At 30.1% G+C, this 14,802-nt stretch overlaps 1 protein-coding gene across 3 annotated transcripts in view; it reads right to left on the bottom strand.

The window, feature by feature from the left end:
- Window positions 1-14,802, bottom strand: part of LOC107440417 (uncharacterized) — a 789,850-nt gene that overhangs the window by 78,317 nt on the left and 696,731 nt on the right. For all 3 annotated transcript variants that reach the window (XM_087157952.1, XM_087157951.1, XM_087157953.1), the window contains one exon: window positions 3,968-4,113. In XM_087157952.1, the coding sequence (XP_087014078.1) occupies window positions 3,968-4,113 (146 nt within the window). The remainder of the gene's footprint in view (window positions 1-3,967; window positions 4,114-14,802) is intronic.

The following is a 14,802-nucleotide window of genomic DNA, read 5'->3' on the forward strand; positions in this document are numbered from 1 at the left end:
CACATATAAGTTAACAAATTATTTAAAAAAAATTACAAAAATAATTTATAATTAATTAATTGACAGACTATATTCAGATTGCTTACAATGGGCTCACGAAGCGTGCAGTGCTTTTTCCGGTTTTGGCCGCTTCTTATGCAGTAACTGTGATGTTTAGGAACGTTTTTTTGTTGATTATTCTTTTATTCTGACATTAATTTCTGTGATTTTTGAAATATAATCACAATTCACTATTTATTGTTTGTAAGAAAATTCCTTGTCCCAAAATATCTGCATTTTGTTATTGCAATTTGTAAATGATATTTCCTTACATTCGTTTTATGTATACATAATTTCTGATAAAAAAATCGATCACGAGGGCAAATGCTCAAAATGATATTTTAGTATGACTGAAATGAAGATGAAATTTACCTTTATATAAAATGAATAAAACTCTCATTCGCAAAACTTTTGATTTTCAAAATTACAACCCAAAAATTGAGTCGGCTGTTCAACGACGAATGTAAATACAATTTAAATCCATGATATATTCATATTCAATTTATAATTGTATATATATATATATTGATAATTTATTAGCATAGAAAAATGTATAGTATAGGATACATATCTTAAGAATATTGGATCCTTATTTACTATTTATATTTACTACATATTTGGTTACTACTTTACGTGTCCAATTCATTGGATTCGCAGTATAAAAATGATCACTGAGTAGTATCAAATACCATCGATTAATCGAACTCTGGGAACATCGAATTACCATGGCTGAAGATGAAAAACAATAAATTAAATAAAAACGGCAGAAGATACCAACGTACGATTTTCATTTGGTGATTTATTTTTTCCGAGTTTCAGAAGTAGTTACAGAGTACGCCAACAGATGACGCTGCTAAAGGAGAATAAACCTCCAAATCATGTTTTCTAAATAATCATCGTTTTCAGCAACAACGTGGTCTAAAGACAAAATTAAAAAATGCCAATACCTCTCTTTAGAATGCAATAAAAAACATTGTTTTATTGTTTTTAAGCTCTGTTTGCTTACTACTAATGTAAGTTATTTTCACTTTTAATACAGAATTCTCGTTTTCAAAGCAAAACCGTACGTTCCATCTCACACTATTGTTCTTCGGTTGATTTTCAACAGCAATTTTACAAAATTTATTAATTAACACCAAAATACAAAATTTATCTATAAAATGTTAAGTAATAGCCCGTGCAGGGGCAGGGGGGTTAAGGCTTATTCACAGTGACAGACGCATCATGGGTTTGAATTTCATTGCCATCGGGCTAACCGTGTGGTGTTTTCGTGATTTTTTTCACAATAACCCAAATACGGATTAGTTCAAAAAGTCCTCCACGAAGGGTAGTTTGTTCCAATGCTTGATTCAGGAATTCCCTTGATTTCTGAGTTATATTCAAAATGGAGTTGTTCAAACCGTTACGGATTTAAACATAGATAGTCGTAAACTTAAATAAAAATAGATCATCTGTCCAACATCGACAATAAAAAAAAATCTTCCACATTTTATTTTTCTGTCTCATGTAATTATGGCAATAAGTTATTGAAATAGATTGTTTTGAAACTAATTTTTATTCGGAAATTAAGCTAAGCATTTAAGCATGATTTTTAAATTAAATTGTCACAGTACTAAAAGTATAAGTGGAGGAAAAATAGAGTTTTTTTTTCTTCATTGAAAGTTCTTAAAGTTTCCTTTCTCATAGGGCATTATATAAACACGTTTTAGAATAAATACACAAAAATAATGTTAAAAAATATATAAAGCATTTCCAAAAGAGGGGCATGATTTCCATATTAAATATTATGGGTGTTGCGTGAGTTTGTCAAATAAAAACAGCTCAGCTACATCAAAGAGTTTGCGGAACACTTTGATGTTCATGTTTTAACCGACCAACTAAATAAGTAAATCACTACACATACTGTTTCACTGTGAAGTTTTCTTTTAATGTAACTTTGTAAATTAAATACATTTTATTTTTGTTAAATTTGTTAGAAAGAAAAGGTTGATATTTTAGAAAACACGACTGAATTAATGGTATTGTAATTCTACACAGAGCAAGAAATGTACGCAAATTAAAAAAATATATAAATAAATTTTTCCTACTTTTTTTTCTTCAAATAAATAATTTGTGTTCAAATGGTCGGATTTTTACGGAGTAAATAACACTCTTAATGGTTCAAAGGAGTGGCCTTATGCAAATTAATTAATTCTAAACATAAAATAAATTACGAAACACAAAAACGTATTTTCTCAAAATAAACTAATTTTTTTCCCCATAAATTCCAGATTTTTGGCTAACAAAATACGGGCACATTGAAATTACGTCATATGAGCGTGCTCTCCTGTAACACCTGGTTTAAAATTAAATATGTTGGAAAATTTGCTGCATTCATCGATTGAGATCATTTTAAATGTAATTTATTGCTGAAGTTGAATTTCACATTCCTTTTATATATACATATGAAAGAAAAATTGAACGAAAGAAAAAAAATCGAAATATAATCTATCTATATTATATAAACCGCTAATACGTACGTATGTATGTATGTATCAATAAAACCGATGATATTTCTTTTCTCGCGCTGGCAACAGATTTCATTTTTAATTGATTGGATTCGGCGCGCAAGAGCACGCAGTGAGCAACCAGATAACAATAACCAGAGTGAGCATTAATCAGGTTGTTCAATTCAGATTCATGCACTAAAAACATGACAATATTTAATTTAAACTCAATTAGGAATTAATTAATTAATTGAAGTGAGAATGCTTCAAAGGGCCGCTGTTGAAATGATATTTTTCCACTGGGAGCTACCTAAACGTCTAAAAAACGTTTAAGTGTTTGTATGGAATGCATTGAATTTTTTTATATTTCGCGTTTATTTATGCATTGAATTTTCACGCTTTAAAATGCAGAATATTAGTGAAGCAATATTTGATCATTTATTTTGCTAATATGTTTCTTATTTAGCTAATGCTTTGATTTTTTCACCATGTACAATCTAAATAGCTATTATAATTTTTTAAAAGCCAATAAGAACATTGGTAGAATTCTTCTACATAAGTACAATGCTATGTCTTTGATGATAAAATACTATGTCTTTGATGATAATATATTATGTCTTTGTACTAGAATATTGTGTTCATAGGCGAGCGAGCGCAGCGAGCCATGGTTCACGGCGTGAACCACATAGGATTGCGTAGCAATTCTCGGGGGTTGGCGAGCGTTAGCAAGCAGGGGGCGGAGCCTCCTAGTTTCTTATAAAAGCAAAGATAGTATCATAAATCAGCCCAATGATAAAGTAGAATTACAAACTTTAAAAGAGCGAATGTGACATAGTGATCATAGAGGTGATATTTCATAATCTGTGATATTGATTGATGATGTAATATTAATTAGGAAAATCGGTATAGAGGTAATTAGATAGAAAGCAAAGATCTTTCACAGATCGTTATATTTTTTTGGTGATATACAGAGTCAGCGTTAAGGATTTCAAATTATTAACCAGTAAATTAGCCAAATATCAAAAGTAATTGCCAATTTTCGAAAGTCTTCGCCAAATGCAAATCTTAACACTATTTTATAATTTTTTCCCATTATAAAATATTTAACAGTAATTTGTTTCAAGCTTATACTATTTGTACCCAATTCTAATTGGTTATGCGGTGCATCTACCGAAAATTACTGTAATCGAATAAAAAATACTGATTTGTTTAGAAAATTCATTTTGACTTAATTCTGAGGGTCGAGTTAAATATAAATTTTTCTTTTCAGTGGAAAAATCGTTCGCCAATATTTTCGCCAAAACACAATTTTATTCGCCAAATTTACGATTTTGCTGCATTTGGCGAGGTGGCGAATACTTAGCGTAGTCCTTGATATATATTGTTTCTGAGATATTAAAGTGACAATAATGTGTAAGGCATACAAAGAAAAGATCTCTCACCTGGTTCTGAGTGTATTCTTTGGTAATCGTGGTCAAAATCAAAACTACCCAATTTTCCCAGTTTTAACATTTGTTCGATTGTTGATCTAATCTCTTCACCATCTTCCTTTCTGGATAGCATATGAAATGTCATTGTAGCGTTGTTTCTGAAAAGAAAACGATAAAAATTAGTGAAACTAATAAAAAAGCAAAATTAACATTCGATTACTTGAAAACATTTGGTAACCCTACATATACAATTACCTGGAGAAAAAAACGTGTTCAATATTAAGCGTGACAAAAGTAAAATTTCGAATTGGTTTGTGAAATTTAAAATATGGAACAAAACATCATTTTCGATTCTAAACTTTTTAATGCTGAGTCCATTGCGAGGTGACCGATTATTAAAATATTGAAAGAAGAGTTAGGAGACACAAAAAAAAAATTCGTTTTCGTATCAAAACAAATCTATGATTCGAGTTCAATTGCAAAATCGAATATCAGGATTCAATTTCACCTGTTATTTATGGAACGTTTTAAATTCTTTCCTTCCAGCTTACTTTCGTAGAGAAAAAATAGATCTTATTGAAATTCATTTTTTCGAAGACTTCAATTTCAGTAGTCACGTTTCTTACTTAATTTTCGCTCTAACTCTGTAACATTTAATTGGAGTTTCGTAAGAGGGTTTCCTCCCTCAAATTTATCTTCTCTTTTCTGTTACAGACTTTTTTCTTTCTTCGTCTCATTAGAAACTTAAATTGGAACTTTGGAATGTTTTTAAATGGCGCCGTTGCTTCTTGGAGGAAAGGATCATTTCATTTTTGAGCACCTACTTAAAATGCGTACTCTTCAAATTATATAAGGGTGTGAAAAAAAGTATCGAATTAATTGTGCCTATTTATGATCTAACTGTGACGGCTCACTTTATAGGACACGGAAGATTTAGGATCTTAAAAATGAACCTCTTACTTTTTTATACTTCCTAACGAAACCATGTTAACAAACACGTTATGAAGCTGAAAGTCTTAAAATAATTAATATACGTAAACTGCCAAAATTACCTTAAACTAAAATTATAAAAAAATAATATTAAACCAAAAATAGAAAATTTTAGCACCACTAAAAATAATGAAAACCAAAAAATATAATATTTTTTCGAACCATCTGAAAATCTATATATATAAAAAAAAAGAAAATATGAAAATTCGAAAATCTATCATTTTTAAAACCTGAAAGTCTAAAAAAAAAAGAAAAACGAAAACGAAATCTGTCAGAAAAATCGGTACGTTAAAAAGTCACATTTCTGCGTGAAAAATTCATCATAAAGTGCTGCAAAAAATATTTTACTTAACAGTGAAGGTTCCGTTGTTTCCTACCATAGATTGTTTTTATCTTTTGATTCTTTTCAACACAAGCTAGTAATAAAATTTTATATCCAGAACATTTGAGCAAAACAAAGGTAAAAAAAAAAAAAGTGCGCAAGTTTTTTTCTCCCGATAAATGTTCTCTGAACCTTCAGCCTCCGATGACAATATGATCGAAGCTATTGCTTTAAACTAAAGTAAAATCGTTTCTCAAACTAAAGCAGTTTGGAGCAAACAGTTAGAAACAAAGGAATTAATCGCTGTATAAAATACCAATAAAATCGGATTGAACTTTTAAAGACTTTTAAAGTCCAAAGGGTATGCATAGAATACCACTGTATTTAAACAACTTATTCCTATCTTCTCCAAACGTTGGTGTTTTTTTCTTGTTCAAACTTTTTTTTTTCTGGCATTAAAATAGCTTAGCATGCTTTACATACGAACTTGATATTTTTTGGGTGAGATTGTATTTTTACGATACCAATAAAAGGATAACAAACCGTTTTGTGGTTCATATCGGTACCTGTTCCTGCCAACTGAAGTGAGACTGTCCGGTTTTCGATTTTATAATTTGCGTTAGTATATGCCTTTGAGCATAATTTTACAGTGTTGAAATTGAGACCAACCACCGGGTTCGTTACGCTCGCACGCCCCCACCCCAACTACATCCGCTGTTCTTCTCCGATTGGTTCGCGATTCGAGCCAGAAAGTCATGAGATTAAAGCTTCGTTTATGGTGTTTAAAAAAGAATAACGGTCGGGATAGCCTGGTCAGTAGGGTACTGAGCCCATGTCCTAGAGTTCGTGGGTTCGAACCCCGCCTGCCGAAGACTCCCCGTATAGTAAAGGTGACAAATGCACGTTAAATCTGTCGAGTCGCAAAGTCCTCCATGTTCCCATAACAAATCACTCCCTCTGGGGGTACTGGATTGGAGATCAATCGTTCTCTGATTCAAGTCAAAATTACGATTATGTGGATGAATGAATGGGTTCGCCCTATAAACGGGTGTGACGTATGGGTGTGGCAGAAATCGAATTCTTGGCCATAGATGGCGCCACTGGAAAACAAGAACAATTGCACACCTCTGCTTAAACGGGCATACGGAAGCGAGCAAGCAGTGGAATGTCGAAATTTACACTTAAATTGTTTTTTAGTACATGACAGTGCATGCCTATTTTATTATGTATTGTCTAGTTTTCCATGCTTATTATAGCTCACTTGATAAAACAATTTTACTTTTTTCTTTTTTTGAGCTTGCTCTCTTTTACTTACCCGAAAAAGAAATTAAATCAATTTTTTGAACAATAACAATATATAAAATTTTTTACAACAATAACACTAGAGGTTGCACTCCTAGGTTGCTGCACTCGCCATAAGGTCTAAAAATAGTTCTACAATTTACACAAATTTCCGATGAAAAAAATTACGTCAAATATCTAATTTTCTATGATTATTTCACTTACACAGAAAATTTAGAGAAATCGGATACTTTTAAGATTTAGAAAAATCGGATAATTTTGCGGAATGCCTGCTCATTTTAAATTTCTTTTTCCCTTTGTATTAGTAAACTAACTATAGCAAAACTAATTGTCCTCAACTTAAAAATGCTTAATTTTACGAATTATTACATTAAAGTATGTGCCAATAGTAAATTGCTTCTATTTTTTTCACTTTACGAACGCAATCAGAATCATTGATTGTACGTTTGTAACATATTTACGTGATCAAAAGAATTACGCTTACGACACGTAAAAACTCCCTCTTTTGCCATCCTTAAATAAAAATATTTTCTGTTTTCAAATTATGTTATATCACTCCGCAATTCATGTTCTGAATAAAGTCAGTGTCTTAGTCTCAAAATGAGGATCATATTTCAAACTAAAGTAAAACATCTTTTGATTTAAAAGTTCTACTTAACTTTCAACTCGCGTAAATTTAAATTTTATACTTCGAGCAAAAAATAACATTATTTATTGAAAAGTTTACACTTTTTTTAAACTCTTTATACGAAGGAGAAAGGGAAGAAAAAAAATAAATTCCTCATCTTGAATAAGGCAACAACAACAACAAAAAAAAAAACATTTCTCTTACAACACGAGTACATAATGCATTTATCTGTTTGTTTCATTTGCTTTTACCTCTTTTCCGAACGTTATTGATATATTTATATGTATGTTGTAGCGAATATGGTGTCGCACATTCTTTATTTCTTTATTTTTCGCGCCAAGTGCTCTTTCTTAGTCTCATATTTATGCTTGTAGCTTTTTCACCTCCACCGGCCCTTTAACCCCCCCCCTCGGTTGTTGTAGAGTTCGAATGGTATGGTCCCGAATATATAAGATTCAATAAAGAGTAAGATCACGTCCAACTTTTTATGTCAGCTTGTTCCTTGCATTTCTTTATTTTTTTTTCTTTCTATCCTCTGAATCTCCGAGAAGAAAAGGGATGAGAAAACGTGGCGCTTCGCATAAATGGAATCATATCAATAGAATGTGACCAGGTTTTTTTATGAAAAGGCCAAATAGTTCTTTCGCGACCTGAACGTGTGAAGAGGTCACTTGAATATTTGTGATAAGAAAAAAATTATGTTTGAATTTTTAACGAGTAAAGAAATCTTGACAAATATTTTTTTAAGGGTTTTTTTCGTATCTGTCGTTATTACTTAGGTTACGTTTCAGCTGCAAGGTATAAGGGAACTTGCGAGAAACTGATGTTGGCTGATATCGGGCCTTATTAGTACATTTTTTCCCCATCTAATAGACTTTTATCCTGTAATTCTGTGATGTTCTTTATGAAATATTTTATTCATCTGCCTTTTTATTTATAATCTTTTATTAGCACTTTTAATTTATTTTTTATTTTAGTTTCGATTTCAAACTCAAAATTAATTTTTACATATCCTTCTATGTAAGCTATAAGCTAATCTGCTACAGAGTGCGTAGCGTTTTAAAATTTTTTATTTTAGTTTCGATTTCAAACTCAATATTAATTTTTACACGTAAGCTATGAGCTAATCTGTTACAGGGTGCGTAGTGTTTAAAAAAGTCCTTAAAGGTGCTTATTTACGATTTTCGTTTTTTAAAAACCCTTAAAGGTGCTTTTTTCATTGGGTGTTTTTAAAAAGTGCTTAATTTTCCCTTTTTCGAAATGAGATTTTTCCTTTACTATGTTTATTTTCGCTTCGAATTATGCAAAAAGGTACAGTTCACATTGTCCTAGTCAACGTTTTCACAATTAATTCAGCCCCAATCTATTTCGGCGTATTGTTAGTCCGTAGCGTATGAAAACGCCATTCGTTTTACATGATTCAAAATGTCATGATTTTTGACAATTGTCAAAAATAATTCCAAAAGTTTTTTTTTTTCTTTTTTAACATGACGGTTAAAACAAGATAAAACCGTCAATTGTCAAAAAATTTACAACCCTGGCTAATTATTTTATTTTTTAAAAGTGCTTAAAAATATTTTTTGAATGCTTGAAAATTGTTTAAAAGGTGCTTATTTTTTGTTGAATAATTTGGCTACGCACCCTGTGTTAACTTTGATATCTTCCTAGCATAAGTTTTAAGCTCACCAGAATTTCTAGATGTAAACAAAATAGAATTTCCGTTATGAAATTGTTCTAGTAATTTCTTTTTGTGGTGTTACAAAATTTTTTCTATAAATAAGAACAAGTTGTAGGTTATGAGATAGGGAAATGAGATTATAATAATGTTGATAAAATGAGTAGTATAGAGGTTACTTCATTTTGCCAATAATTTGATAATAATTATATACATTTCATTTGATTTGAAAATAAGATGTGAAATTTTGCTTTAGAATTTTCTGATCGTTTATGTTTAGCGTAAGTTTCATTTTAAGGAAATAAAGCAATGAAAAAAAAAAGACAACTAATTATTGCTCATGGATCTCAACGATTCTTATTATTTAGATTTGCGATGCAGGAGTTACAAAAACTTTGTAGCAAACAATATGCTATTTTTATAAATGTTGTGAGTAAGATTTATTAAAAACGTTTTGTCAATTTTTAGCCAGCACCCTCTATTATATTTATGAAAATGGTGCAAATATCAAGATAGAGAAAAATGCACTCTTTTGTGAAATGGAAAGCGTTTTTGTAATCTAATTTTTGAGTGATTTTTACTCTTGTGGATTTATAAACGTTACTCCGAAGCTGCATTGTTTAAACTCCAAAAATAAGAAGCATACAAAAATTTAAGATTAGTCATCAATTTTAAATTAATTAGCTATTTTAAAAAAGAAAAAGAACATATTTTTCAAACACTATTGGTATTTGTACATATTCATGTCTGATAATTTTTCTCAACAAGCGAGTGTAGATAATTTATAATTTAAATTTTGCTTCGAGTTTAAAGCACTTCAATTTTGATTTTTTCCCTTGGCGGTAAAACTTAATAAAACATCCTTCTGTGAAAAATGTGCTCGAGTTTAATAATTGTAAAAGAAATAGAAACGTTTCTTCGTTTTGCACAAACGCAATCATTTTCGCAAAGAAAATTACCAATACAAATTCCCATGTGCTTTGATATTTTCGTTCAATGTCATGCAGAAAAAGATTCGTTGAAATTTTTTTTTAAAAAAGGGAAATAAGCAATTAAGCATTTTTCTTTGACAATTTTAGTGTTACCGTTGTAGAGTGAGGTTCTTTCTATTTATCAGTTCTATTCCAATTTTTATTTCCAATGCAACAGGTGAAAGTAAACACTGTTTTTTCGCCAAAAAAAAGCCAAATTAAAAACAAAGAGAGTGTAAAAATAAATAAAACTAAACTATAAAAAAATAAAAGGGAATGTGTTAAGAACTTAAGCTCGATAAAATTTTCCTACCCCATAAATAATAGGAGTCGGTAGAATGTTGACAAATATCCTCCTGTGTCCTACATATTGAACAACATGCAACATTTTATCATTTGAACAATAATTTAAAATATTTTTTTTTCTATTTCTATGCCTTAACGTGACGATAGTCTAGTTAAAAATATAATTAGATTTACCCTAGTATGAGTTGTTTTGTTTTCATTACAATTAAAAATTATAAGAAAGTCTAGAAATTTGATTCAAGTAACCTTTCTGATAGTTTTAAGGCATACAAGTTGAATACCCGTTTTTCGTGTGGGGTTAAAAAATAAGAAAGAAGGAATCATTAAATCAGCATCAGTATCATCAAGATCATTAAATCAGTATCATAAAATCAGTACTTGCCTAGTTAAAAATATAAATAGATTTACCTTAATAACCGTTAACCTTAATAACTTAATAATATTAACCTTCTACTAATATAATATATACAGGGTTGCCACAGAAAAAAAAGATTAAATAGTTGCTTTTAGTAGCCTAAAGCATAAAAATAGTTGCCTAAATAAGAACAAAATTTTTTCAATAATATTAGTAAAATTTTATTAAATCACTTAGTTGTCATATAACATGATCCATTTAGTCATGTTAGTTCCAAATACGATAATTCTTCAATAAACGTTAGTGTTCAAGCAATAAATTTTTATTTAAAATAATTAGCACATTTAAGGAAAATTAAATATTTTAATTACCAGTATTTCATCAAAAAATACTTGGTTAAAAAAAATACTTTTTCTAAATAATTTTCCCTTTTATCAATAATTGATTTCCCAAATATATATACATATGTGAAAAGTGATTATTCAAATTCGAAAATCACACATCCTACAATTGTATTAAAAATTGGGTTTTTTAAAATCCTACAGAACTTCGTAGCAATAACCATTAAAAAGAAGATCGAGATACAAAATAGACTTACAACGGAAATTGTGCAAATTGAGTGCATTAAAAAGTGATAACTCAAATTTGCAATTCAAAATTTTCAACATTTTTTATTGTTTTAAGAAAAAAAAATTGTGTTCAGGGTTATCAGTCCAATTTATGCTAAAAAAAACATTATTAGGAGCACAGAAAAGTCTCCCAATAGTCTCTTTTTCCTAAAAATAGTTGCTTTATTAACCTTTTCAGTCAAAAAAAAGTTGCCATAGTTGCCTCAGGTTGAAAATAGTTGCATATAGTCGCATTTTAGTCACCTGTGGCAACCCTGTAATCAACAAAATATAGCCTTACTTTGAATTTTAAAAAAATTTCTTTTTCTGTGAAGTGTGTTAAAATCCTGGGATATTTGATTTAGGATAGTGTTGTTAAATCAGACCTTGACAGACTCGCCCTTCTGATAATCTTGACTGACTCAGATGACTTGACTTCTTTAGAAAGACTCCTTTCCAAGTTCATATATTACTGAAAGTATATATTACCACCTTATCCATGCCCCATGAACTGAAATTCCCCGTCCACTCAAATTCTTGGGATTTCATAATTCTTAAAGAAAATCCGATAGCTTCTGAAAGTTTTTTCTCTCCATTGTCTGCAGAAGCACTCACCTCTAGATTCAATGAATAAAGATGCAAAATAGGTATGATTTTCAGCTGTGAAGAATGATTTTCCAGAGTAGAAACAGATGCCTCGGAATTTGCTATTGAGGACACCTGAAACAAGCCGACTGGCCCATAGCATTTTCCGTAAGAACCCTGAGAGCTACTGAGCAAAAATATCCATCAGTTGAAAAAGAAGCTTACACTATTGTACTGGAGACATTATCAGTTTAAGATCTGTATCATTCATGTTTAACCAAAGACATTCGAACAAAACAAAAAAATTGGGAGGGTGGCTCGAGTCGTAAAACTACAAATTCGACTTCATTTACAGAAAACAGAAATTCAACATTAGACACCATGTCAAGAGTAACATCTGCAGTTCATATTGAGGTTAATTTGAAGGAATTGCATGAGATATTTCGCCACCCCTGGCGTAAGCAGAATGCAGCATTGCACAAGAGTCAAAAGCTTGCCTATTCCATTGCCTGTCATCAAAGGAGTGACAAATGCTTGACCATGCTGTAATGAAGTAAAACCTTGGTGCAACAGCAATGAAGGAATACTGATAAAAGCAATTTCACCTTTGGTTGTTGTTGCAGTTCATTTACGTCGCACTAGAGCTGCACAATGGGCTATTGGCGAAGGTCTGGGAAACCTCCATGAGGATGATCCAAAGACATGCCAATGCAATTTTGATCTCCTGCAGAGGGGATGGCTCCCCTGCTTTGGTAGCTCGACGACCTGAGCATGAAGTCGAGCACTTTACGGTAGAACAGTTTAGCGAGGATCGATACCTCACACCCTCGACTCCTACTCAGGCTGATCAAAGTGGTCACCCACCCACTTACTGACCGCAGCCAGTGATGCTTGACTTCGGTGTTCGACTGGGAACCATGTCATTACGATCAGTCCACTCTGGGACTTTAATAATTCTAAAGTTCTTTTGATAAATGTTATTTTTAAAAAAATATTGTCTAGGAGCCTATTTAAGCACATTGGCAGAATTTTTAAATTCCGTAATCCCAGTAGAATTTTTAAATTCCGTAAAATCAATTGTCCCTGAAATCAATCGTGTCTTTGTTCGTTTACATTGAAGGGTGAAGATCGCTTAGAAATGAGAATTTTCTAAAAACAAGTTAATTGGAGTCTAAAGGTTAAAAAAACGGAATGGAAAAGAAAAAGAAGAAAAAAAAAAGAAATTATTTTAGTTCAGTGTACCTAAAATCCTCATTGATCCAAGTAAAAATCACCAGGATAGAAAAACGACATTGATATAGATGAGTAGATTATCTAGATAAAATGGCAATAAATAAAGAAGAGATTTCAGCGCTCAAATTAGAAGAGTCACTTTAAAACTTGCTTTTCCAGTAAACAAATAATTTTTTTTTAGATTCACGTTTTTGGTAGAATATATTTAGAGATTAAAATTAGTTTTTTTACCTAATCAAAATAAATTAAAAATAAAAATTAATTAATCAATTAAAGTATTTTATTTCAAATAATTAGGGTATAAAAAGGAAGCAAGAGTTTCAGTAATTTGCTAGCCGGACATTTTACACCGCAAACTTTTCTCCCCTCGTTTGTAATTATAAACATAAAAGCAAAAAAATATCAAACTTCAATCAATGAAAATATTTATCATTACTTAGAGTAATAATCATTAAAATAATAACCCTTTATGCGACATTAAAAAAGACTTATCAAAGACTATTAATTATTAGAGCTCAAAAACTACTGATCATCAATAAAAGGCAAAAAAAAACATTAAACTCATAATAACTATTAAAAAGATTTATTTAAAATTTAAATGATCTAATTATCTATTATCTATCTAATTATCTATTATCTATCTAATTATCTCTCTAATTATGTATCATCTATCTAATTATTTATTATCTATCTAATTATATATTGATCCGATATTCACGTACTGTATTGCAATTTTAATAGTTTGTATAAAGCATTAATCAATGAAGACCATGATTTGAATTAAGATCTCTTATACAAACACCTACTTTCTTTGTAAACTAGAATTAATTTTGTAATATTCATATTTAAAAGAAAATCATCTGAATATTTCCTAAGATTAGTTTTTAAAAAATGTGAAAGAAAGGCGTAAACATTATACACGCAACAAGAATTTTTTGAATAAAGCTCTGTTCCTAAATTTAAAAAAAAAAAAAAAAGAGAGAGAGACAAAAATTTTTTGAAGCATTATAAGAAAACGGATCTTGCTAAAGTAATAAAGAAAATATCTTATTAGAGGGGGAAATATTTCAAGGGAAAAAAGATTTCGATACAGCTTTCATTTCGTCTCTAATACATTAATATCTTAAATATTTCCAAGCGTGAAACTAGACTTATAAGATTCATTTGAAGTTTTATTACATTTGGCTTATATTGCTTCTACATTTGACTTCGATTTGTGTTACAAAACATTTAAATTTGGTACAAAAATCAGCCACATTAAAAAATTATTAAGCACTGAGACTTTAAAATTTGGCACGAGATCAAAAACAATGAAATTGCAATAAAAATATAGAACTTTAGAATACAATACAATATTCAGAAAATAATAGCTCATTAAGAGATTTGGAACCTTGAAACATTAATCTGAAAAATCAAAAACCCTACAATCCGACACAAGATATATAACGATAAGATTAAGCAAATGATTTTAAAAAAAAATGAATTTCAAAACCAGATAAAACAAAATAGGTTTCTAGGAAGATTCAGAAATAACAAGTTAAAAATATAACATAGAACAATACAGTTCAAAAAGAGGCAGTTCAAAAATAAAATTAAATAAAGTATTCAAAACACTAAATTACGAAATCAGAAATATCGAATCAAAAGATTAAAAACATTGAAATTCAATACAAGATTTAGAATATTAGGGTTCAATACGAAATTCAGAACATTAAAATTCAATATGAGATTCAAAACAGTAAATTTCAATAAGGTTCAGTATGAGGTCTGGAAGTTTAATAACCAATAAAAGATACAGAACATTAGGTTCAATAGTAGGTTTAGAACATTTTTACTCAATACAACATCAACAACATTAAACTCCTATACAAG

The sequence above is a fragment of the Parasteatoda tepidariorum genome, chromosome 2 (assembly GCF_982258835.1).
Source record: "Parasteatoda tepidariorum strain Cologne lab strain chromosome 2, Ptep-v5.0, whole genome shotgun sequence".
NCBI lineage: Eukaryota > Metazoa > Arthropoda > Arachnida > Araneae > Theridiidae > Parasteatoda > Parasteatoda tepidariorum.